Consider the following 26890-nt stretch of genomic DNA (forward strand, 5'->3'; position numbering starts at 1 on the left):
AGGACCGCAGCGCGGCCAGCTCTGGTACCCGGGGACAGGTACCAGCATACCTGGGGACAGGTCCGTGGCTGTGCTTACGGGAGCCGAGGCGACTCTGGCAGGCAGGGCAGAAACACCCTGTACTGCATAAGCAGTTCTCTTAAGGCTTAGTTACTTAAATCTCTAATAGTTCTTGTACTTGGGGAGTAGTGAGTGTCCACATTTTCTCCTTTTTGGGAGACTTCCTGGCTCACTGTGTTTTTTAATACAGCCTTGAAAGTGCTTATGTGTTCCAATCTATAGAAAATAATTTTAAAGACTTTTCTTGTCCTTCTAGTGTGTATTTTGCATGGCAAGTAGAACACCTTAGAAACAGTTCTTTAAGTTGATCCAAATTCCCTGGCTTTATGTATTTGGATGCTTGAAAATATCGAATGTTTTCTATTGATGAACTTTTTGAAAGATGTTGGAATTAACTATGATTTAAAATTGCATAAAAGTTTGTGGTAAATCTGCTCAATGATTGAATAGAGAAATATTTGAAAGCTTTCCACAAGCTGTTTCAGGTAGAGATCCTGGTTCCTCATCAGTAGGATAGGGGGTACAAGGTCCATTGCAGCATGAGAAGGGGAAAGGATGTGTCACCTGGATTTACAGGAAATTGCTTGAGCCTGAAGGTTTTTATATTTTCTTCAAGTATCTACTTTATCCTGACTTCTTGCAGCTTAGCTTGCCGTTACTGTGGGAAGTAAATTCTTTCTAAGGACAACTACCACATAGAACAAATAAAAGCAGTATCTGAAAAGGTAGTATAAAGCAAATCATTATTATAAAAAGTTACTTAACATATGTGAAAAATTTGTGCCTTTTTTTGTATTCTTTCATTTTTCATAGGAAAGAAAACATTTCTTATTCTAGCAGATTATAAATTAAAATGATTTCCTTGTTAGCTTTCCTTGTTAGCTTTCCTTGTTTAGCTGCCCCAGTGTTAGTGACAGCAGTGTAGTACAATATACTATATGGCTTTTTATTCTCTGAAGAGGATTGTATAGACATCAGAAGAAATCCACCTATATCCAGCTTTCTGGAATGATTTCAGTACCTTGCACAGGCTGCACAAATAAGGTTTTTTTCTTCCTTAACAGATCTGCTGCCATCACCTTGATAATGTTGGAATCATGTGTACAGTTGAAGAGCATTCAAGTTTGCTGAACATATTGATAATTTTAGCTGATGATTATCTCTTCTAAAGCAAGACTTCTAGACTTTTCCACGATCTCTGAGTTGAGGGAATTTGATGAGGCTTTTTTGGTGTACTATGACCTGTATCACTAGTGGTTTGTGTTCTCTAGCTTGGAACCAATTGTGTAGGTCGTATAATACATAGTTGTTAGCACTGTGTACAAATTGGGGCATATTCTAAGAAAACAAATGAATACTTAATAAATTTCATTAGATCAGGCTCTGGCTTCCATTATAATTTGGGATTTAGGTTGCTTTTCTTTAGTGCAATGGCAATTTCAGCTGATGTCATGTGACTGATCAATATCCTGTAATACAAAGGTGATAAACCTTCTCAACTAGAAGCCATCTCACTTCATTTTACCACCAATAGTTGTATTTTCTGGCAGTTCCTGGACCCCAGTTTGGGATTATGGCCTAGTGAGAGTAAGCCTCACTTAGTCATGCAGTGCTGGCATGTTAAAAAGTTCAGCTTTTCCTTCTCAGTAGTAGCATGATAGTACATGTGCTCTTTAAAGGCAGTTTTCTAAATCTGGAAACTTACCAAGTGGACTAACTTCATAGCACTTCCTAATACCATGTCAGTGTTTGTTGTCAGGAGCTTTTCTGTGAGAAGAGTCCAGGCTGTAGATTCTTCTTAAGTTTACCTTACTTAGAACATCATAATGTAGAAACACTGATTTTTACCTAGTTGTTGTGACTGAAATTAAGTGCTTTGATACTGTCTCATTACAGGTACCTCAGAATCGACTTCTTAATACAGTGACCATACAGGATCAAAGAAAAATGATCTTCTGTTTTTCAAGTATTTGAGTTTCTTGTTTGTAACAGCATGGTTTACTGTGAAAAGAGAGAGAAGAATCTTTCTGGACACTTTGAAGATAGCTGGTAGGCATAGCAAAATGCTTTGTTTGAGGCAGGTTTGCTTGTTTACACTGAGATGTTACCAAGCTCGGACTCTGTGTAGTGATCTGCTTCTGAGCCAGATAAATGGCTGCACCCATGAAGATGAAGTGTTCAGCCTTGTTGGAAGGAACACGGCCAGACTTTCTGAAAAGCATGTGGGAGTTGCATTGAACGTGCTGTGGCAATTGCAAAAGAAGAGGCCTTTTCTCTTAAGGACTAGTGACTATGTAAGAAATCACTCCCAGTTTCTTACCCTTTGCATTTTGGCAGAGAGCAAGGTGGAACGCATGGAAGATGAGGTCATAGTGGACACCTTATATAGTATCCTGAGGTAAAGAGCATTAAATACATTTTCTGTTTCGTAATAAAAAGAGAAGGAATTTTGACTACTTTTGACTAGGAATTTAGAGCTATCCTGTAAGGAGACTGTGATGAGACTGCCCTGCCGCAGCTTCTGTACTCTTGACTATGTGACAGATATGGCGTAATGTCCTGTGGCTCAGTTTTGGAGATGCAGGCAGAATGGATCTGTTTTGCAGTCCCAGTAAATATGTTTTATGATTATTATGAATTTTGATTATTCACTCACAAATGTTTATAATCTGTTTGAATGGAGGGAGTGATAGAAAAGTAAAACATTATGATAAATAATGAAAGGACATATGTCTCATTTCTTTATAACTTTTGAAGCAAACTTCAAAGTATTGTCTTTCTTTTGAAGGCTTAATGTTGAAGACCACATTTCTCTAGCAAAAGTGCTTGTTACAGAAGCATGGAAAAGATTAGAAAGGCAAGTATTGTAATGCTGTGCTTTGTGAAAGGTATAAGTTGCAAACATTGTTTGCTTCATGAGAGGTTATGCAAGAGTTCTCAAAGAGTAGTTATGTTTAAAACACAATATGAGTATTTTAAATGTTTTATATTTGAAGGTTTTGAAAATTATATATACAGACTTTGGTACACAAATGCTTGAGAGATTCAGATACTGCAACAGGGTCCAACATTTGAGATTTTGAAATACGTTGTCTGTGTAGATTTTTATTTGAAGGAAATTGTAGGTTTTCATATTTATAATTTTATCTCAGTGCTTGCTGTCCAGGTCTTAAATGGTTATTAGAACCATGCTTATCTCAATGTTAGTAAAAACATTTTGTATTTAAACAGCAACATTTTCCCTTTGTGTATTTTGTTATTGTGTTTTGTGGTCTTCTTTTGATTTTTTTTTTTTTTTTGGGATATTGTAGTTTTCATTCTTTAATCTTGGGATAATGGCAGAACCTAGTGTCAGTCTTGGCACCAGCACAGATTTGCCTCTTCTTATGTGGAGTATCTTGACAAATAAATAAATACAGTGTATCTTGAAAAAAAAAAAAGAAGTAATAAATCACTCACCATCATTTTATCTATTTGACATCATTGCTTGAGAATATACTCTTATAATATAGATTTCTTAGGCTGATTTGGTTAAGTGAAGGACAACTAATTGTTGCAGAACTCATATACACAACATGCTTTAATACTGAGCACCTAGGTGTTTTGCTTAGATACTTTGTTTCCTTGTTTTTAATTTGGCTATAACCTTGTTTTTTATGTAATTAAAATAAACTGACTGCCTTTAATGTCTTGACAGGCTTAGTTTGCCAGCTCTGTCTAAATTTGCTCTGTGCTTATACAAGCAACACAGGCACTTCAGTCCCATAATTGGCCAAGTAGCTCATATTGTGGACTTGAAACTGGATTCTATACAGGATATAAGGTAAGTGTCAGAGTGCAGCTAAGAAGCAGAAGAAGCAATATGTTGCAATAACTGGTCTGTCTTTGCTGAATATTTTCCCTTTTTCTCAACTGGATGTTGCTTTCTTCAGTTGGGGGGTTGTGGGAAAGAAATGTTTTGTATTTGTGCATTGATTGACAAGTGAATGCATTTTCCCAAGGACTTTATGAAGAATTTCCTTATAACCAATCTAAATAATTAAAACTGCTGCTTGATTGCTTAGATGGGTTATAAAAATTTAATTAATTTCCACTGTTCTACTTAGAGTAAAGCAAATATTTAGCATCAGCTTTATCCTGATTCTGAACATGGACATTTTGATAATTAAGAGGCTGTTGACTCACCAGAAGATGCTTTTCTCCCTTTTTTCTCTCTTGACATTGATAGTTTCTCTACTATGACATGGCTTTGTTAGCAGCAATAAGGGGTTTTAAAGCAATGTTGTGTGTATTTATCTTCAGAGCATTGTTTTTCTGGTCAAATTGAATTAATAAATTCTCTTGCTAGCATGTCTAGCACATTACCCTCATGTTTAAACTACTTAAGACATAGCCCTAGTCAAAAGAAGACCAAGCTCCTTTTTTCTTTCTTCTGTTGCCCTGGGGCTGTTACAGCAAAAGCTTCTCTTTCTTTTTTCTTCTTTATATAGCACCAGCAGTCCCAACACTTATTTTTGCAGATGTGAGGAGCTTGCTTATGAAACTCCTTGAATAGGACTGCATTTCTTTACTGAAATCACTTTCTCTGGGATCATAAGTTTTATTCCCTTAGGAAGGGATTCTTTCTTTAGGAGTGACAATGACTCTTCTCCCCCTTATGTCACTGGTGAATTGTTTGGGTTTCTTTAGTGTCTGTTGAACATAAAAGATATTTTTGCAAATACAAATCAGGCAAATCAGGGTCTCACCGTAGGCAAATGCTTTTATCATGCATAACTTTGTAAGGGATGGCTGAAAAATCCGAATCATTTTGGAAGTTCACTGAAAGCAGAGTTTTTACTTTAGTAGGCTAAATAGTTTTTGCTCATCCATTTTTTCTGCATTAGATTTAAAATTCTTTTTTGCAGAGAAACAACACCTCGACTACCGTTCCTTTCTTTGTGCACTTCATTTAAGAAATCTAAAATGTATTGCTTACTGTGTTCAATGTGTCAGTGTAAAATCTTTTGAATTTCTTAGGATTTTGTCAGTTTTGATGATCAGCATATCTGATGTTATCACTGAGAGTTTTCGAGATCGATTACTACACAAGGCTCAACAGCTCTTAGAAGAAAAGAATGAAGTCCACTTCAACTATGCCAGAAGAATACTACAGTTTCTCCAAAATGTTAGACTGAGATATCATCCCTTGCTAGAAAAATGCAACAGGATTTTCCTTGAAAGTGCCTCCCATCTTGATATACACAGTATTAGTCATATTTTTGGACTGTATGAGCAGCTGGGTTTTGACAATGCTGAATTCCGCTTGATTGCTAAACAGCTGCTGTCCGAAACTATAGATGATTATTATGATCCTGAAACCTTTGCAAAATTGTTTTTTGCTCTTGGGCCTATGGCAGGATCCAAGGTTAGAGAAAGGTAAGTTTATTCATGATTTTGTCTTATTTATGACATATGTATTCTTGCACAGAAATTAAAAATTTACTGGTGTTTGGAGGAATTTCTGAGTCCATCTGTGAGCTGAGCCTTAGGTTTCCTGGTTGTAATGTTGTAGCAGTGGATCATTTCATAATGGAAACAGTGTCAAAGCAGTTTGTTTTTTTATAAAGCTGAATCAGATCCATCAATCAAGGGCTGTGTGAATGCTGTTATGCAAGGCCATCCTGTAGCTCAGGTCTGTTAGACTACAGCCTTCCTTTCACACGGGATGGTAGGTAAAAACCTTTCTGTCTTTCTCCTGAGAAATATATGCAGTGATATTTGTTGCTTTTTCCTTTTTAAGACTGTCAGTAGCTGTAAAAGCCTGAGTCTTGTCCTATACCAGATTGATGACATCCTATTTTTTATGAAAGATCATCATCAGGGAACACTTCAGCATTTATTTAGAGCATAGTATTGTGTGACAGATTTTTTTTTTCTCTGCTTGTTTTTCTTGTGCCACAAAATCCTGTTTGGGGGTGGTATTACTCATGGGTCTCTCAAAGCCTGCAATTTTAGGCAGAATTTTCTGTATTAATTACAACGAGTCATATTTTCATACTTCTCTTCATGAACATTTCCTTTATTCAGATATTTGGATATGCTGCAAGCCTGTGTTGGTTTTGCCATAGCTGATTTAGTTACAAAAGCTTTTCCTAGATTTAAAAAAAAATTATTTTGTTTGTGATAAACATTGGCTTTAATTACCGCAGAACCAGTTCAGTTCAAGTTTGATTCTGCTATCTGTAGCTTGTTGATTGATCATTAATTGTTTAGTGTCTTAGATTACCTTCTCTGCTTCTTGTCTACTTTTAGAATTGTTGGACTCGCTGGTTTCTAACATCAGAACAATATGCACTGATCCAACACACTCACACCCCTTCATCTGTGCTATACACACCAACTGTTCAGAAGAAAAGTCCACAGAATGAAAGTCTCTAGTTTGGGAGAACTTTTTTGTCCAGAAGTAGTCTTTGGTTCTTTTCCTCATATATAAAGAAAATGGCTGCAATCTTTGCCAGAGATTTTCAATTGTTTTTCATTGGAAAATGTCTTTTCCTCTTTAGGTTGCTAGGAACTGCAGCACACATGGCAGAGGAATTTAGCAGTCACCAAGTACTGATGATACTGAGGACGATGCAGAAAATGAAATGCAGAAATTCTCATCTACTCAAAAAGTAATTTTTTTTATACTACTAAGAAGTTGTATTCTCTAGGTAAACTTCCATTTAGTGTGGAAAACTATGACATATCCAGTAAGTTAGGGGTGGCAGGTGCATCTCTTGTACACAAATGCTATACACCATAAATAATTGGCTATTACAGATTTTAGAATATTGCAGCTTGACCCAGAAGTAATTGAGGCAATTTAGGAATTTCAAAGAAAGGCATTTCACCCTTACCAAGTTACTGTCAGAGAGTATCTGTCTAATTTACAAATATGTGATCCTATTGCAGTAAACTTAGCCTTTAGCAATTACTGTAAACTCATGAGACTGCAAATGAAATGTAGTAAGTTGCAGAGAACATGTCCTGTCTTGGACATCCTGTTACTTTGGTGAATTGTTTGTTCAAAAGTCATTGCGTCCTATTTTGGACTACTAAAGCTTGTGTTTTTAAGAACCTGGGCCACATTTTCTGCAGTTTTGAACTGAACACTGTTTGTAGGGAGAGGTAGTACCTGTCATACAGTGAATGGAAAAGAAGTTGATGTTTTGGGCACAGAAGATGTAGCATTAGATATGTCAGAGGTGCAGCAGAGTTAAGTGCAGGTCGTGAGCAATTACTGGATTGAAGGTAGTTGTATGAATCAAATAGATCCTTGAAAGAAAAAGGACATACTGGTTTCCTGTGTAGCAAAGGGATACTAAAAGGAAGATCAGGTGAATTAATGTCTTTTCTTCTTGAGTCTCAAGAAGAGTCACTGTCATAATTGTCTCTGTCCTAAGACCTTAAGAAGGTCTTAAGGTGTTATCTTTCCCTACAGATCTATCCCCCTCTTTGCAGCTTTAGACCAACATAGCTGTAGCTACCATTGTTTCGTAAGTGAGTGTGGTGGTGTGGAAGCTGGTGATGCTGTTCTAGTTTATTGTGTTCTTGGTCCACTCTAAATTTAACTGATTGTGAAATCTGCAACCGAAGTTAGTAGTGTGAATTAGCTGATTTGTTGTGATGAGGGCTTTAATTTTGTAATTTTGGTCAGTAAGTGGAGAGAGGCTGCTCTGTCTTAAGTGGAATAGTGTCAAAATCGGTGTGGAGAGGAGTGCATGTGTGTGAAACCCTTCACATAGGTACTGTGCACCACAGGACCCCCCTTTTCATGCGGGATGTTGGGGTTTGCATTATCCTTTGTATTAGCTTAATACCATGTAATCTTTTCCTCTTTGTATTCAGAATGGCTTCTGTTCTGCACAAACACTTGGATAGCTATCATGTATTACAGTTGGTAAAGTTAACACAGTACTTGGTGGTGTTGTGCTGCCAGGATCTGGAGCTGTTTGCCAAATTAAAAACGTTACTATTAGGGTAAGTGTGTATTCTTGGAAATGTAGCTATTTAGGTTTTAAACAGTTCTCTACTTAAGATATTAATTAGCAAGCTGTTAGTATTTTGTTTCCATAAATATGAAGAAGTAACAAACTGTTACAATTATTTGTCTATTAAACATGTAAATCAGAGGATAGCAAATAGATGTTGTCTTGACTATAGACCCAACAGTATCTGCTAATAGATATGATATCTTTTAAAAGTATTTTTTTGCCCCTTTTTCCTTAGACCACTGTACTATAATGATGTTGAAATGACAATAAATTTTGATTGGTATTTGATAGGATGGATAGGTGTTAATATTGTATTTGATGTTTGACAGAAGAAGTAATGAAAAAGAGACAGTAAGAATGCCTTGGTTGGGACAAGCAAAAGTGTGACACAGAAGTACTCTTTTGATTGAAGAACTGTCCAGTTAGTTCTTAAGCTTGTACTGTTGCAACAGAAAGTTGCCAGAGAAGAGATCTTGCTTCCCTTGCTCGGCCTCTATAGGAATGTAGTGCTTTGGCTGTACGTTTATTTTTGTGAATGATGTCTTCATGTTCCTCAGGCACCTCAAAACCTGCTGCTCGACAGAAATCACAGAAATTAACGAGGCCCATAAACCCACAGATACCCTTGACAAATGTGGACCTTCTGACCTTACTAAGAACTTCTGTGTTTATCAGTAACAGTTGGGAGTCCCACCAGCTGACTGAGCTGCTCATTGTCTTCTTCCCTTTCTTCAGTTTTGAATAAATTAAAAGGAAGAAGTTAATCTCACTGAAAAAAAGATGTGTGGATTTCTGCCAAGTCATTTAATATTCTGCTCATTTTATATTTGTGCAGCTTTTGACTTCTAAATTAGAATTTTCAAGCATGTAATTTTTTTGTTTTGCTTGAACATTTGCACTTTGTCACTACTGATGGACTATTTATTTCTATCTCTCTTCCAGTTGTTTAAAATCTACAGTGATACCTGCTGATACTGCAGCCATAATTCGTGTTCTGGCCATGCTTCCTTCTTTTCATGTGGAGGAAATTATTATAAACAAAGCAGCAGCAGTTCTGCCTCAATGCAGGCTCCATCATTTGAGTTGCATTGCTACAGCTCTTGTCAAATGGAATCATCATGGCCAGCTGCACTGGCAAAACAGTTCTGAGCTATGTGCCAAGCTTCTGCAGAAACTAAATGACTGTGGATTTCAGAGGCTTCAGAAAGCCAACAACTTAAATCTTCTGTTGGAAGAACTTACACATGTGAATGGAGAGTGGTTTGAAGAAGTCCTGAATGAGGAAACTATGGCCACGTGTAAACACTTGATAGATCAAATAACATGGGCAAATGTATTACCCTTGTCTTTTTTTCTCATAAAATCAGACCACCGTTGTCCTGCATTATTTGACAGAATAGCTTCTGTGACTGTTGCAAATATAGACAAGGTATCACACTTCTTCTTTCTATCTACTATGAGTTATTCAGTAAGAAAGGACAGGTTCGTAGTTGATGTGTTTCAGAGCACAATTCACACATGCTTTTAAGAGTTTTCTTCAGTGTACCTGATTTGGAGATCATCTTTTTTGTGCTCACTTAAAGCTGTTTTACTTCTGTGTATATAAATTTGCACTTCTCATTAATTTTCATTTCTTTTTTATTGTTCACTCAGTGTTAGGTCAGCCATAATCCTTTACATTCAACTTTACATTTGACCATCTTAATTTTTTTTAAACTTGTTTATAAATAGTCACATCAATATCCATATGATGGATATTTTAACATTACTCATTGTGGGGATTTCCCCAATAGCCTGTCTATTTGGTCAAAATTACTTTTTTTTTTTTCTTACTATCTGTTTTCCCATTCTCAATCTGGTGTTCATATAAATCTTCAATTTTATTCTGCTGCAGTCTAGTTTCTTTAAGAACATTTAATGCAAAACCTTCTTAAAAGGTTCTTTAAGTGTATAGAAACACTTGGATCACCTACATGAAATAAATTCTAAGTTTTAGCTGTGGCTGCAATTTCACCTATTACTGCATTTTATTTTTTTATTATTTCTCCAGGAAAAGTTGACCAAAGAAAAAAATCAGAAAATAGTTCATCTAGTCTTAAATCTCCAAATTCTGAATTAATTGTAAAAATTTTCTTTATTTTAAAGCAATATTAGGATATTTTGCAGTGACTTGATTTAGGATGTCTTTTTTTTTCAGGTTCCCCCATCTGAAATCTATTTTATTCTCTTCCTTTTCTCTTCTTTGAATTATGACCCTCCTGACGATGAAGAATTCTTTAAGAGTTGTATCCATCATCTTACTTCTAACTTGAGTAAGTGCAATAGACAAAGATTATTACTGAATGAAAATGGGAATAGAATGGCACTTTTGTTAAGCAAAGAAAAAGTGAGTATTTTACTACTAATACTCTGCCTACTGGGGTTAAACCGTGACAAATATTCAATTTTGGGTTTTGTTTCACCTGTTAAAAATGACTGTTGATAAGGGACTAGCAAAGAATTTTTGGCACAGTAAAATGTAAGTGAAAATTTTGATTAATTCACTGTGCTGTTACTGGATAGAATTGTCATGGTGTTCCCCAAGGAATCATCATTTGGGAACAGGATACATTTTGTGATTCATCACAAAGAAAGAGTTAAAATTGTAGAGGAAGTGTGTAGAGATTTGTGTAGTACATTAAGAGAGAAAATCAGACGATTTGGGAGGCCAGGGAAAGGGCATTGCAAATCCTTTCAGCTTTGTCCTATGTTAATACAGGTTTCTCTCTGGTTTTTCAAGGTCATCTTGAAACTTATCACTTGGTGCTGCTAGGTCATGTTTTGGCAATGGCTGGGTATTTTCCTCCACTTCTGATAACGACGATATTTAATGTTTCTTTCCTAAGCAAATTGGATGCTCAACTTGAAGGTAGCTATCTAGCTCTTTGACAAATTTGATTGTGTAACATTTGGCACAAAATGCAATTGTGGGCTTACATATGACTTGAGATGTAGAATTACTCTTTAAACGATCCTCTTTTCAGGAAAGACACCCTGTATATAATACAGTCATAATTTGAGTGCTAAAAGGGAAGTAATGAACAAAAATCTGTTCTTTGTTTTAAAAGTACAGACCTGTATTGCAGATGAGAGAAAATAATAGAAAACAATATTGCACTCAGTATTAGTAATTCTTCAATTTTATTAGGAATAAAATTACCTGACTGTGGTGTTTATTACTAGAAGTAGTCACAAAGCTGAAGGAATTTCTTGTCTGCAAGAAATGTGTCCTACCTGTCTCTTCTCTAAAAAAGACTGACTGTTTCATTCCTCTCTACCTGTAAGTTTTTCATTATCAATGTACTCTTGCCATTTTGCCCTCAACTACTTCATTAAATTTACACGATAGAAGCAATTTCTATCTTCTGTCTTGCTGTTGTTCTTAATACTGAGCAGAACTGGGCTTTTTACATTTATTTTCTCAGGGATTTTGAGAATTTGAGATTTTGATTCTGCAGCATGAATTTTATAAATGCCATAGTACACAGATATTTGCATTTCTAGTAAAAAATTCAGAGGTTACCATTTAGTTCAATTTGTTGGATTTTTTCACATTTCAGTTCACACATTTCTATGTTGTTATTTTTTTTAAATCAGTCCTGCCTGATACGGTGAAGCAGAGGGTCCACTCAAGCCTCATGAAATTGAACAGAGCAGTCTGTCTGGAATGCCCAGAGTTTCACATCCCTTGGTTTCATGAGCCATACTGCCAACGTGTCTTTCATAACAGTAAGTAATTTAGGAGAGGGAAAACTGCCTTCATTACTAGTAATAGTCTATTTTTGTAACAATATACTAGATCCTTCTAAAACCGTCATGCCGACAGTAGCACACAATATAAGGCACACCCCTCTCTGCTGAGCATGCATTCTTGAAAAGTGCAACTGCTTAGTAGTGCAACTGGGAGCAAACTAGTTTTCCTTGTGAGAATTAATGTAATAGAGATGGTATATTTCTTCATAAGAATGAAAAATTAAATACACAGAAACTGCGTATATGATGTGAAGGATAGAAAGGCAGGAAGAGGATCATTCTGTACTGGAGGAGATGGGACATTTTGCTCCCTGCTTCACTTACAAGACTGAACATTTGACTTAAATTTTTCAAGGTAAACATTTTTACTGCCTGCTTTTGAGCTTCATCCTCCCTTCTTCCTCACAAGAATCGAGACCCATCAGGGATGAGAGATCGAGAAGTAGGCTAGGGATCAAGTGTAGCAGCTGAGATCTTTCAGAATAGTGATCAATTCAGAAAATCCATCTAATGCAAACACATTATCTCCTCCACTAATTCTCATGGGGAGATCTGCTGTGCTATCCATAGAACTCAGCTACTTCGTCTCTTAGACTAAAGATGTTTAATGGAGCAAGGTGTTAATATGCAATGGACAAAGAAGTGGCAGATAGTGTGGTGTGCCTGTAATAAACACAAGATGAGTAAATATGTGTCTAAACATGATTAAAAGCAAACAAAATCCAACAGGTGAAACCTAAAACTGAAGTTTTGTAGTATGTGAATATAAAAATCCTGGGATCTAAAGTCTGGATTTGAAATTTACTTAATAGCATGCACCTGCCACTTTGTATCTAAAATATGATCACTTTGTCTCCGAATTATGATGGAATAACACTCAGGATCTGTGGAAAAGATTTAATTCAGTAACCTGGCTGTCAAAAATGCAATTTCTCAAAGCAGTATTTTCAAAATTTTGGCTGTGGAAGTTTTGATGTATGAATTCTTTTGTCTTTGCAGGCACGAGCCGAATAAATCCACAGCGACAGTATATTCACAGAATGCTGATAGAGATCTTAGGAGGGAGCAATTACTCAAGAATATCTGTTCTCACACCATACTACTACGAAATAGGTGAGAAGTTAATACTCTAAAATAGAGTCTTCTCATATTACTGTTATCACTCAGATTAAGAAGCTCCTGGTCATATGGCCACAAGATAACACAAGGTATTGCAAAGAAGAAATTTTTGTATAAAATACAGTTTCTAAAAATGTCTTCATAATTTAAATAATGTTGGGTATCTCTAATTATGGCTATCACTTAGTTTTGGTAGAAGTAAACATTGTACAGATCAAATTCTTTCACTTTTATTTTGTCAGTAAACAGGTTTGTTGTGTTTTCTGGCAGATTTTGAGTGTGTCCTGGATGTAAATAAAAAGCCTCTTTCCTATATGGTTCAGAATATACTTTTGGATGGTGTGGGGGCAATACACTTGAGACATGACATCAAGGATGAAGGGAGAAAGGCTCTGCCACCAGGAGCTCAAAGGTTAGTATGCTGAATTCTTGCACATTAGCTCTTCCAGGTTTACATCCAGTTTAGACCCAGTTTTTGATGCTCATGTCCTAATGTTCTGTTCCTTTTCCAAAGTCTAATGAGGTTTAGCCTTCTGAGGTGTGGTGGGTTAGCTGCAGCTGCTCCCACTCATTTGCATGGCATGGCTTATTCCCGGGCAGTGTGATGGGGGAGAGAACTGGTATAAAGAAAAGTACCTCCATCCCAACCAAACCCAATACAGGTTCTTGAAATGTGTTTCCTGAGATCGGAATACTGTTTTCCTCCCACCTCTTCAAATGTCAGCCTTGAAAATGCTGGTTAGCTGTTTTTACCATTTGAACAAAAACAGATGCAGGGTGAAAATGCTTCTTCTGAATTCAAGTATCTCTAGATAAAGAGGAGGAAAATGTTTTTTCTTCTAATTTCAGGGAGTTGTTTAATTTTCGTTTTCTGAGAATTGTCAGGTTTATCTAGTCTTGCTGCAACTATCAATACTGAACTAGAAATAGCACTTCTTGCTATTCAGGTAGGACCTGAAAGTAAGTGCACATTTTTACTGTTTGCAGAATTGCTTTGGAATTTCTTGACTCAAAAGCCTTTAGCAAAGATTATTCACGTCATCTGAAAGGAGAACCTGCAGTGAAAAAGCGACACCTGGAAATGCTGGGGTACCGGGTAGTTCAGGTGAGCAGTCCACAATACTTTGGGTCCTTTCTGCATTGTATCAGCAGTGCAAAATGATCCATTTTCCTTGCAACAGATTTAGAGACACTTCTATTGTTAAAAGCACCTACTGGGAGAGAGCAATTTTTGTATTTAGGGGGGAAATTCCAAGCTGTTCTCAAAATGGTGTAAGGACTTCATAGAACTCACACCTTCTCTGAAAGAGGGTGAAGCAAAACTGAAGTCAAAAGGTCCTGGTCTGACCTTACTGCAGGTAAACTAGCAATCTCAATGTAGCCTGCATAAAGGAGAAAAAGTGAAATCAGAGTTTTAGTTCAATTCATTAAGATTTCTATGGTAGAAAAAGATTGAACGTACCCTTCTTGAGTGATAAGACAGTTTTGGCAGCTTCCAGATGGGATATGGATGCTGTTTGTCTGTTGCAATGATAGTGCTGTGACAGGGAACACTAGAGGCCAGAAATAATTCACCACCAGCACTGAAACATTTGGGAAATGGAGACTTGTGAATGCAGAGGCTCCTGTATATTTACTCACCACCCTAATTTTAGCTAGAATCCTTCTTTAAGCTTAAATTTTGTTGGTTGGGGTTTTTTAAACAGAATAATCATCCTTTCTGATGTTATACTACTGATACACCATTGCAGTCTGATACAGTAACATTACAAACTACAGTGACCTGGCATTTTTCTGTCAATTTGGGTTTTAAAAGATGGGAGGGTGTAACGGAATTGTCACAGCCTGTATTGTGTGGGCATCTGTTTTATATCTCTGCAACTATGCTGCTTTTTGGAAGCAGACTGACTGTACTTACGTAGAGGAGAATCTTACAATAAGAAATGGAACTTTCAGTGTTAGAGTAAGCAGGCTTTTGGAAGGTAAATATCTTCAAGTGAAGAGCAACAGGAATCGGAGAGCATTTTCTTTGCTCTTAGATGGTATATGGCTTATACCAATGTTAAAAGTCAGTTTGTACCATTCTGTTCCACAGATTCCTCACTTCGAATGGAATTCTATGGTTCTGTCAACAAAAGGTGAACAGCTGGAATACCTGAGAAAACAGCTGTATACGGAATACAGTGATGTGAGACATGCAGTCTGAAGTACTTTTATAAAAAGAGTTTACATACCATCAACTGTCTCGTAATCCTGGAATACTTAAGTTTCAAAAATCTGTTTATCAGCTGGACCAAGGCTTGCCAAGGTCATCAGATGTAAAGAGATTTGATCCTCAGTTTGTTAGGAATTGCAAAAGGCAGGTCACAGTGGGCCGTGAAGATGTGATAGGGATGCTTAAAATTTCCCATTATCTGGAAGTTATTATGAGCACATGAATCTGGCAGTTTTGCCATAAAGTTACGTTATTATCTCCTAAATAAATAACACAGAGACTTAGCCAGACATAAAACTCTCCACAGAAGAAGTTGGAAATACTATTGACTAGGAGACTGGAGTAAGCAATCTACTGGAAACTATGTCTGTCCTCCAGCATGTGACAGAATGAGCAGTTAGGAATCAAACAGTATCTGTACACTGAACCCAAGAAACTGAAATGCAGATTTGCTATGAATAGGCCTGCTTTTAGAGCCATTCAGTTTCCATTCTCAGAACAGAGGTACTGTGGGGGACTGTGCTGGGGGAGTGTTGCGTGGTGAGGAACCTCCAGCTGCTTCTCCTACCCTGTGATGTGCTGTGTGCAGAAGAGTGGCTGAGCCTTCTGGAACACCTTCACACACTTAAAAACCCTGCCAGGGTTTGTGCAGGAGGCATAAGACACTGAGATGTAGACGGAAGAAGTGGAATAGCCAGGAGAATGTTCATTGTAGAGCAGTAACTGTAGGGTGGTCATGCTTGGCAAATCATCCCATTTTCAGAGGCAGCCATGTTGTGCCTACAGCTGCCATCACCTTAGGACGACTGTGAGCTGTGCCTGTTTTCTCACATGTGCAAGGAGGATATGTGTTCTGGCTTATTTAGTAGAAGCAGGACACCTTTTACCACTTCACTTGAAACCTGGCAGAGAGAAGCCACTGCATATCTGAATTGGCCATTATGCATCTGGCTGTCACATTTTTTTTACTATTCAGTAGCAGAGGAAAAATTTTTTATTAACTGAATACAAATCAGGACAGGAATGGAAAGTCAGGAAAAACCAACAGAACTGATCTAAGCTGCAAGGTACTCTCCTCCTGGGGCAGCCCTCATTTTTGTGGGATGACTGCCAAAACTAATAGATGGTAGTCTAGACATCTAGGGTTATCAAATGGACAAGGGCTCCAAGATGTAATGACTGCTTTGAGGAAATGTCATTGAAGGCACAGTGCAGAGAAAGATTCTGTGTGCATTACATTTGGTATAAAATGGAGAAGACAATCATAAATATAATTTAGTATTTCAGAAGGTGGGCTACATGTTGAAGAGATATTGCATGACTCTGCTGCTGTACAGATCACCCTCAAGCAGCAGCCTTGGAGTGTTAAGAAAGGTGGCAGTGGCTGAAGTCATGAGTCAGGGTGGTCATGTGTTTAATGCTGATTTTCAGGGTGGTCCCTGTACCAAGCCAGTTTTCTTCAAATTATGTATGGATAAAGTTATGAGTATGCACAATGAGAAGAGGATTAAAACTTGTTATGAATGGTCCAGAAAGGGCATTGAAGAAAAGCAAAAAAAAAAAAGCAATTCAGTAAAATGCATTTTCCTTGATTCTTTGCACTCATTCTTTCTATATTAAATCAGCAAGTGCTATGGCAGATGGGTAGTGTAAACCAGTGACCTAACTGGAGCCAATAAAAAGGTGCTAAACACAGCTGCAGATCTGGGTACTAAAAGGGAAAAACAGAAAAAATGTTCTGCAGGTGAAGTACTAGTGGACAATAACATACTGAAATGAACTATGATGGCTTTGCCTTTGCCTATTGTTTACCTATGCCTCATAGGAGGGCAATGCAAGAGATCATTTGATAGTTGGCATTGCTATTCAGTCAGGTGTGGTGGGCTTCTTTTCCAGTTATCCTGCTACATCAGATGCAATTAGATTTAGATTTATGAAATCTTTTAGATTTCTGACACCCTCTTTATGCAATGGAGAAATCCTTTGAAGAGATACGCTACAAAAAAAGGTAAGCATGCTCTGAAGAAAACTGAGTGCTCTGTTTTGGGCAAAGGCCAAAGAGATCTGTGTCCTGTCAATATGATAGTGAAGATGAGCTAATCACTAAAAAAAGACACCATCAAGTGATATTTTTATAGTTTTAAAAACAAAGTTTAATTGTTAAAAGTTTCAACGTCAAAATGCATCAACTATATAGTAAATGAAAAAGTCCTCTCTGTCACAGGTATTTGCTGATGATAATTGTTTTAGCACTTTTTCATGAATGCTTGTTATTGGCCTCAGATCTCTGAGAAAAACTTCCATAAAATATTTGCTTTGGAAATAAATATAAAAGCATACAAAAAGTGGAAAATCCTTATTATCAGAAGTCTAAACATAGTAGGTGAAACAGTAGAGCTACTAACCTTGTGAACTTCTCTCTTTCCTCTCTCTGTCTACTAGTAGAGCTTTGGCTGAGACTGGCATTTATTAGGTCACATACTATTAAGCCACTTTTGTTTTCAACATTCATTTCAAGTCCAAGCTAAATTATTTTTTGAGATCTGTGATGAAAATATTTCCAAGATTTCGCTGAAGAGTGCAGGATTTACATACATTACTAAGAGGGGAAATCCAGCCATACAAACAGTAGTTAGAATAAAATTTGCTACCTATTAGTTGTATTTAACTTAACAATTAATTCATGGGCATTGTTTGGAGGATAAGCCACCAATACCTGGATTGTATTGAGTGCAAGGAAGTTTAACTAGTGTTGTTTGTAATTTCACAGAGCGAAAAATTGAGTTCTTGCCAAAATCTTAATCTATTCAACATTAATTTATAGTTCTTCAGAAATTTAAATGCTGGCAAAAATCCAGTGGTTGCTGGTTAGCTAGGAAGTATCTTAAGAAGTGGCCAGACAAATGAACTATTTAACAGTTACCAGTATGACTAGTATGCTGCTACAAAACTGTACAATTTGGGGACATTTTCATGCAACAAAACCAGAAGAGCCTATCAAAACTCCCTCACCATATCACATCTTCCAGCATTTTGTTTACAGTTTTGATAACTTGAAGAGGTTTAAGCGTGTGGCCAGGCAGGAGGCTCCAGTAGCATATCGGATCTCTTTCAGTATGCCAACCCATTCCTTCTTCTCATCATCATACCTGCATTTAAAAAAATGTTAGAAAATAGCTTCTTTAAATTTGAGTTTGATGCTTCAGCACACATACATGAAAAGGAGGACAGTCCACCTGTTGTAAAGGCTTGTAGCAACCATGTGCTGAAGGGTGCTGTGAAAGGCTGCTTTTGTCCTCTACTCCAGAACAGAAAGATGTTTTTGCATGCAAGTTATTCTTTTCCTGGTCCCTAAAGCTTGTTGTTGGCCTGTGTCATGCTTTAATTACCATCTAAAAACTTCCTCCTTAAGCATCCCTTCTGAATTTCTTCAGATTCTTGCATATAAAATTGGAGGGTTCTCGTTCCTACTGACAACTGAAACTTCTGAATTTACACTAGCAACCAAGAGTCACAGCAGAGATATGATGTCTCATCACTGCTGCTGTGATTAGCTCAAAAAAATCTAGGAGACAGGGACTTGTGATTCTCTTGGAACAGTTACTCATTTGACTATCGACACATCAGTATGTACAGGCCTTTGTGTATATACATGCTTTTCTGCATCACAGTGTCACAAGAGAATGTTTTTATTGGCAAGGCTAAACCTGCCAAGAGATGGCAATTTACTCTTCTAAAGAAGCTGAAGATCGTGACTCGGACTGGTCAAATAATTAGTAGGTGGAAGTAGTCATTAGATCCAAGTCTCATGTTCATTTGTTACTTTCTGACAAACTTTTTTATCTGTCAACAAGTGCTTTAAAACTTGTGCTATGGATCATTTTCAGAGTTAAACAGAAAAATAGTGTAAGCCTCCAGTGTCTACAAACATCAGTTTTATATGAGGCTTTTGACCAGGAAAGAGTGACTAAAATTAAACTTACTTCCATATGTCAGTGACTTCACTAGGTGCAAATTCTTTAGATTCAAGTTGAATCATTGCAAAGCCTCCAATAGCATACAAAGCTCCACTTAAAGTGACTAAACTGATGGAACTTCTCTCTTGGGGAAATTCAGACATAATCTCCCATCTAAGGATGAAAAGAAAAAGTCAAGTTGAACACATGAGAAATATTGTAAACTAAATGCACTAAAATACTTGTCTGGGCAACAAATTCAGGTACCAAGACGATGGTTTAGTAAAAGAAAAAAATTCTGAGATTTATCAGCAGTAAGTTCCAGTGTCTCTATCCCCTCAGGGACTTCTGCAACTCTTAAGTGACACTACTACACTGTTATGACATCTCTTCACAGGGACTACTTCTTACAGATTCCCTGATTCTTCAGTAATATGCTTCATATGGACATATTGTTCCCCAGTTATTCTCACTTTTCCCTCTAGCTTCCAAAACACATATTTATTTCAAGTGGCATTGGCATAATAATGTGAGTGTGTGCGGGTGCAGGAAAAATGTCTAGAGACAGGCTCTGTAAACTGCTGCTCTTGTTGCAAATGTCTCAGTGGGAGTGTAGGTACCTAAACAGCTTTGTGACTCTTACCTCAGAGTTCCTAAGACCCTAGATGATAAAACACTTGCTTAAAATAGCTTGAATATTGCACTCACTTATTGGTGGTCAGATCAAAAGCTTCAACAGATGCAGTAAGGCCTTCCTCAGTGACACCACCTGCAATGACAATCTTGCCCTTATGGATGGCTGTTCCAAACATCGAGCGAGGCACTTTCATTGGAGCCAGGTCTCTCCAGTCTCCTTTCTTGGGATTGTACACAAATAGTCTATTAGTGCATTTCCTGGGGAGGAAAAAGAAAACCAGTGATCATTTCTAATGAACTTTTGACTTGTTCTAATCGGGGTAGACTGTATGGGTTTATCTATACCGCCTCTCTCCTCTCCTGGAGATCCTTTCTTGTATCTAATCTGAGAATCCTTGCAATGTCTACAAAAGCACTAATCACATCCATAGGACTAAATCACATGCTAAATGCAGTTTATATTACACCAGCAATTTCACTGTACCTTTGAGGAGAAAGACAACATCCTTTCCCAGCATACTGTATTCAGATGGATTTGTGGAGGAATATAGAGCAAAGGTTATGTAAAGGTAAGATTATGATGGTGTTTTGGCTGATCTGACAAACTTTTATCTTAAATATCCCCTAAACAAACACTTAAAAATTACCACCACGTGTTCAGTGTGAGTGAAAACATTTATTTTCCTAATGTTATACCCATTAAGGTATAACAGGTATCACAGGTCAGAAAATTGGAAAAACTGAGACAGTAATTCCAGGGCACCTAGGTATTTCTACCTGAAAGGAAAGAATACTTTCAGTGAAGGTCCTCATAGCTATGTATTACTAATTTGTCTGCAGTGTAAGTAAAATTTGCCTTGGAAGTAAGTATGGTTATTAAAATAACAAGTTGGATTACAATTTATATGTAATTTACCTTATCACGAAAAAATATATCCTACACACCATAATGTGCTCCCCTGTGCCAGACTCTTACCAACCTTAATCCAGAGATACAGAAAAGATGCAGGAAACACTCATTTCTGAGTGTGAGGACATATTATCTGTTAAGGACCAAGAAGATAATGTTATTAATTGGCATGAAAAGATAGAAACTCACTTATCATCAGTTTTTCCACCAAGACAATATATCAGTCCATTGTTTGAGATAGTTGCATGGCCATATACTTTGATGGGTAGTTTTTTGATCTCACCCCATTTCATTGCCCTGGAACAAGAAGATCACCGTTAGTTGACAAAACCTAACAATGGGCCATCTACATGTCCTCAGTGGGCATAATTAAATTTGAAACATACACAGGGTCATAGCACAATACTGAATCTAGCGACTCCTCAGTGCGAAGGTCCTTGCCTGCTATCACATAGATCTTGTTGTCTGACTCTCCCAGGCCGAAGAGACACCTGGCTGATGGCAGTGGAGGAAGGGCAACCCACTCACCAGCAATGCTATCCAGCTGAAAGAGCATCAGAACAGAAAGGATTAGGAAAGGCAAAGAGTAAAAATCCACACAATGAATATTGTTCCACAGAATTTATCTTTTGGCACTCAGTACCTCTCAACAGCAAATCTCCTTGCTTGAACAACCCACCCTTCCTTCAGTGCAGCTAATGAATGATGTCTTCTACCCACCCATGTTTCATAGTGCTGAGATGTAGCAGAGTCAATGCCATAAAACTCTTTGTGTCTGCTCACCCTCACTGTTTCCTTGCCTCTTTATTAAGCTCTTCTTCCTTACATAAAGGTCCCTCACTCTTGGTTCCCTATCATGTAGGAAAGAACAAGTGGTTCTTCTTCCTGCCCAAGGGAGCAGACACGCCTGTACTTCCACACTTGTATGTTTACCTGGTTGTGCTCATCACTACAGTGAGATGCCAGACATGTTTACACAGTTGTTCTTACTGATCAGGAACCATCACATGGCAAATGGCACAGATGTTTCTTTTGCAATCCCTAGAGCAACAGATATGTGTTTCATCACAAATACCCTCAAAAGTTTGTGAGGTCTCTGAAGACACAATGAATAAAAGACTTCACTCTTATGCAAAATAGGTAATCACTGCAGCTCTCTTGGCAATAATATTGATGTAATTTCTACTGCAGGACTCTCAGGGCTGTCTCAATTCACATTCAGTATGCTGAAAACACCTAAGGAAAAGCAGCAGCAGGAGGACAGAAGAAAAAAAAAATATTTTCCTAGAACTCTGGTGCTTATTTTTTATTTTGATCTGAGAATGTACAATTGAACCTGAATTATCTCTGATGTTCAAAATGAATTATTTTCTCACACCTACTGCATATAGATTTGCTTGACATTGGTACAGGAAGGGAGGGCAAGGTAAGAGTTTGTGTGGGTACAAAGGCATTTGACAGAAAGCAAAAGAAAGTTCAGTCAATCAGGGTTTAGCTTGGTGACGTTCTTCTTCCAGAAGTACATTCCACAGTCAAGGTTTCCTTGCTAAATGCATCTCCCAAACTTGACAGACCACCCCTGTTGGACAGAAAGTTTTATTTCAACAGTGAAATGTAGTTCCTGGGCATGGATCTCCCCAGTAGCTGGACCTGGGTGGGGTAATGAGAGGATGTGCCCCTCAGAGATCACAGCTCACTTAGTACTACTATCAGTCTTCACGATGACATGCAGACAGGGCATCAACTTGTCATGCATTTTCAAGCCAGTGGCAGCCTTGTTTCCTCCCAGGTTGCAAGCTACCAAATACAATGCTTCACTGGTGGGGAAAGGAAGATCAGCAAGTGAATACTGGTTTGGTACCACATTAATATTTTAGAGGAAACAACAGTCACATGGGTAATGCAGACAAGTATTTTAACTATAGGGAATAGCAGCAGCAAGCAAGCTTAAAGACGACAAGCAAACAAAATGATTTCAGGAAACGGATGTTGACATATAAAGTAGAATTCTGAAAACTTCATCAATTCTTAGTATTAGTCTTGAGGTTTAGTTTCTCAGAGGCCTCTTTCTAGTAGCCTGAGACTTACTTAGTTCTGGACTAAATACACATTACGACATCAACATGTTATTTCTATTGGAAGAATATTTCTGTAACCAGTCTTTCACTTCAGTGATTAGTGTTTTACACCTACATAAGGAAATGAAAGTGTTAATCCCTCCTCTACAAACTAAGACTTCCCTCTCAACAGATGTTACCAATGTCTGAAACCAAGTCTTTTCTTGTGTGTGAAATCAGTGAGCCATACTCCTATAAACAATATTTGCATTTTTAAATATCTGAAGGCCTAAAAATTCTATCACTGCTTATTACTGTGCTTTATTTCATATTGAAACAGGACTTAACTTTTACTCTTTCAGGCCAGTGTGTCTAAAGAGAGGACATGGCCAGCAGCATATTGCATAATTCATCACAAAATAGTTTAAATATACACCAAAGCACATAGCTAAAAACACAACAGATTTAGTTCATGGTATAAGCATGCCAAGCTCCATTTTTGCTAATCTTCCTGAAATATATTGTGGAGTTACAGTTAGTATTAATCAGCCTTATGCAGATTTACAAAGATATAAAATTATACTCAGTTGAAACATGTAGTGTACTGACGCTGACAGTTTGCCGAGAAAAAAACCTTCTGCCTCTATTGTATGGCCCTTAGGCTTTCAAATGTAGATATGACAAGAAGGACTTCTGCAATTTTAGTAAAAGAAATCACACTTACAATACACACATTACTGCTGTCATGAAAGTATTTCAGATGCAAAAGAAGACATCTCATTAGCTCTAAACCAGCTAAAGCACTCCCAACTTTCATCGAAGTTAACAGAAATACATGAAAAGTATTTTACAAAAATTATTAGACTTAGACATCTGTACCATGAAAAATTTGGGCCTTAATGAAAGCCAGTGCCTACACTGAATATATTAATCCTTTTAATATTTTCTGAGATCTCACCAGGGGTTAATCTTGAAAAAGAAGATGCAAGTCCCTCAAGTTTCATTTCTCTCTCTGAGACAAAAATAACTCTCTCTAGATACTTCTCTCCATCACCATACAAAGAGACTAGACAACCCACTTGCACAGACTCAGAACACTTTTCAATAACCCTTATAAGCACCTATTATTATACCAACAATTATAAAGCTTGTACCTGGAAGAAGTATGACTGGAAAGGCTGATCCTTGTTCTCCTCTTCCACATACAGTCCTCCAACAACATAGACCTGATTTTGTTTGGTGACTATACTGGAATGATTTCTGGGAATCTGTTCTGCGAGGGCTGCTAAGTAGCATTCATTTTCAAGAGGATCATAGGCTACTGCAGCAGTGTCATTAACCAGAAGAATCAGGTCTTTGACGAACATGCCATGCCTGGGAAGGTCATTTAGGTAGCCAGGCAATAAATCTTCATCTCCTACATCGCCATTCACCTCCCCTTTGGCTGACTTTTCTGTGCTTTTGCTAGAGTCAGGCAGTTTCCCAGCAAAAGCATCCTTAATAATCTTTACTTTTTTCTGAAGGTCAGAGTTGCTTTTAATTATATCATCCTTCTCAACCTGTTCTTTGAAATATTTTTCTGGCATAAGACGAAAACGTATGCAGTCAAAAATTTCCCCCAGGCTCTTTACTCTGTTCTCCTTGTCTGTTCGGACCCATCTCATTACTGCTTCGAATACCAGTTCTTCCTTCTCTACATTTAAACTGTCAGGTGAAATAACTGAGATAAGTTCATGTGGGGCAAGCTGCATGAAGTCCTCTTCTTTGCAGATCTGCACAAAATGATCTGAAACAAAATCACGGGCAGAAAATGCAAGTCTTGGGCAATCAAGCAGGACACCTAATCGAAGGATGGCCAGACAGTTACCAACAGCAAGCCTCTTCTGAAGATAGGAGACGCACACAGTGAATACAGAAGGGATCTGAAAGCGGCTGGCCAAAGCAAAAATATCTTGCACGTTAGAATCATTGAGATCAATACTTGCTGAATAAAGGTATTTGACAATCATATCCAGGATGTTGGGGTCAACATTATCTAGAACTACCTCCTTCTTTTTCTCTTCATTTTGCTCAGATAAGAAATACTCACGAAAATAAGGGCTACATGCCGACAGAATCAATCTGTGGCAAGGCAGGCTTCTGTCACCAGCTTTTAGAGAGCAATCTACAAACTTTTTCTCTTCAAGGAGTTCCTTGAGGCCATCCTGAAGGAGGGTGGATTGGTAAAGTCTGAGCTCTTCAGTGAGTTCCCTTTGGGAATCCATTTCGCAAACACTTGGGAAAGGGGAGGGAGTAGAAACCTTTAGCTGTTGTCTGCCCAAAGGTTTGTCTGTAAAAAAGACAGACCAATGTGCTTTTTGCCCTGTGTGAAGCCTCTGCAACTTAATCTTGCTAGCTAAATATAGGTACATACTCTTACAGGTCGGAATTTGGAAAAACAGAGCTGCTCTTGCAGCTGTCAAAGACTGAAAGAAGCAACTGTTGCTCTTAGTCACTATGGTCATGTTTTGCCATCATTCTCCACATTGAATCAGTAAGATTACATGCAATGTAATAAATTGACATGAGTAAGGACAGCAGAATCTGACCCTCAGTGAGACAGCTATGAGCAAGATTTCACAGATACATGTTACTAAATATTCTGAAATAGAAATATTATTGATCAAGTTGTCATTTGTAGCTACTGTTCACTTTTTCATTGCTTAATACATTCATTGCTGCAATCATAAAGATACTAAAAAACTCCAGAAATTTGCATCTATTTCCTTTGTTCCAAGATTATTTTTATACGTAACTATATCACATACACAATTTCTTCAGATATTAAGACCTTGAAATTTTGGGCTGCTTCTTAATATCCATTTTGTTATAAACCAAACTATGCTGTTTAGACATAAAATATATGTTATTTCAGGTAAAGTTTTGCTTTACAAAATAATTCAAATTGAAGTCTCCACTCATATGGTAAAAAGTTCCTTGAATGTAATGGAAACAGGATCAAAATACAACTACTTGAATGCAAGATCTACAACAATATATAGTATTATCAAAGTTTATTGAAATAACGACTGCTTTTCAATATAGGTAGTATTTCATTAAAACATATACCTTGAAAGGTTTTCTACAAACACCAGTATTACATTCACACCACAGTTACTTTAACAGTCAGCTGCTGAAATAACAGCTGAGAGGAGAGCTCATTTGACTTTTTCCATTTATAGAAAACAGCACAGAGGTTTTATCTCACTAGAAAACGTAACAGCTGTGTCTTCCTTTAAACAATAAATGACTCATTCCTCTATAACACATAACATCATAAAAGGTCTAATGACTCACACACAGAAGCTATTTGCACGTGCATTTTTTTCTAGATCATTGCTTAAAAAAGTGCTCTAGCAAAAACAAACGAACAAACAACAACTGTATGAGCATATCTGGATTATAATTAAATACTTGGAATGATAAGTGCTGAATATTTAGCAAAATTATGAGACATGAAAGCTATTATTTGGAACAGAACTGCTTTTTCTTAAAGCTATCAATAACACAGCCAATATGCCTACGTACAAAATGTTTCTGTGTTGCAAATCATTAAACAAGTTATGGAAATTTAATTCAAACATAATCATTATGGGAAAGTACATCACTCTGTATAAATACATGAATACTTGAAATTGAGCGTCAAACTGCATACCTCACACTGCCCTGTCTCAAACAGTGGTCTCCATGTGCAGAAAAAGAGGAGGCTTCCTTTTCTGACATAGTGCTATGTAAAATGGCAATCAGTGCCTGGTCCTGGCAGCCAAAGCGCAATACAAAAACACAGGAGCCATGAAGTTGTATAAAATGGGGTCTGAAACACCACGGCCAACTCTCGTGTTGTCAGGGGAGGGAGAAAAAGGACAATCTTGAAAACAGCGGAGGTTACAAGTGTGTCAAATGGCACTGCCATGCCGTTGTGCAGAGGGACTCCAAGGTGCTCCCAGTCTGACAGGCAGAGGGAATTCACAGGTCCTTACAGCCGTGACCGAGGGGGGCCTGCAGGGGGCAGCGCTTCCCCCGGCAGCTGCACCCCGCCCTGCCTGCCTTACAGAGTGGCTGGGGTCCCGCCCTGCCTTACAGAGTGG

At 37.6% G+C, this 26890-nt stretch overlaps 2 protein-coding genes across 2 annotated transcripts in view; one reads left to right on the forward strand and one right to left on the reverse strand.

The window, feature by feature from the left end:
- FASTKD1 (FAST kinase domains 1) overlaps positions 1 to 16796 on the forward strand; it is a 17406-nt gene extending 610 nt beyond the window's left edge. The window contains exons 2-15 of the mRNA XM_017735757.1: positions 1957 to 2458; positions 2849 to 2917; positions 3758 to 3883; positions 5080 to 5478; positions 6606 to 6716; positions 7933 to 8064; positions 9021 to 9507; positions 10276 to 10390; positions 10858 to 10986; positions 11715 to 11846; positions 12870 to 12983; positions 13260 to 13401; positions 13977 to 14094; positions 15085 to 16796. Of these exons, the coding sequence (XP_017591246.1) occupies positions 2124 to 2458; positions 2849 to 2917; positions 3758 to 3883; positions 5080 to 5478; positions 6606 to 6716; positions 7933 to 8064; positions 9021 to 9507; positions 10276 to 10390; positions 10858 to 10986; positions 11715 to 11846; positions 12870 to 12983; positions 13260 to 13401; positions 13977 to 14094; positions 15085 to 15195 (2520 nt within the window). The 5' untranslated portion in view covers positions 1957 to 2123 and the 3' untranslated portion in view covers positions 15196 to 16796. The remainder of the gene's footprint in view (positions 1 to 1956; positions 2459 to 2848; positions 2918 to 3757; positions 3884 to 5079; positions 5479 to 6605; positions 6717 to 7932; positions 8065 to 9020; positions 9508 to 10275; positions 10391 to 10857; positions 10987 to 11714; positions 11847 to 12869; positions 12984 to 13259; positions 13402 to 13976; positions 14095 to 15084) is intronic.
- Positions 16797 to 17328: 532 nt separating this feature from the next.
- Positions 17329 to 26849, reverse strand: KLHL41 (kelch like family member 41). The gene is made up of 6 exons (XM_008634780.2): positions 23918 to 26849; positions 21093 to 21250; positions 20896 to 21003; positions 19869 to 20054; positions 19188 to 19334; positions 17329 to 18353 (listed from the first exon to the last, which is right to left on the reverse strand). The coding sequence occupies exons 1-6, from the start codon at positions 25265 to 25267 to the stop codon at positions 18242 to 18244; spliced, it is 2061 nt and encodes a 686-aa protein (XP_008633002.2). The 5' UTR covers positions 25268 to 26849; the 3' UTR covers positions 17329 to 18241.
- Positions 26850 to 26890: the final 41 nt, after the last annotated feature.

Source organism: Corvus brachyrhynchos, unplaced genomic scaffold (assembly GCF_000691975.1).
Source record: "Corvus brachyrhynchos isolate BGI_N302 unplaced genomic scaffold, ASM69197v1 scaffold255, whole genome shotgun sequence".
Classification (NCBI taxonomy): Eukaryota; Metazoa; Chordata; class Aves; order Passeriformes; family Corvidae; genus Corvus; species Corvus brachyrhynchos.

What these genes read in the sequence shown, in the direction of transcription:
- KLHL41 (XM_008634780.2), bottom strand. Translation starts at nt 25,267, where the DNA reads ATGACCATAGTGACTAAGAGCAACAGTTGCTTCTTTCAGTCTTTGACA. An exon ending in TCCAGTCATACTTCTTCCAG is followed by an intron (nt 21,251 to 23,917) that starts GTACAAGCTTTA and finishes ATGCTCTTTCAG; the next exon opens with CTGGATAGCATTGCTGGTGA. An exon ending in GTATTGTGCTATGACCCTGT is followed by an intron (nt 21,004 to 21,092) that starts GTATGTTTCAAA and finishes TTCTTGTTCCAG; the next exon opens with GGCAATGAAATGGGGTGAGA.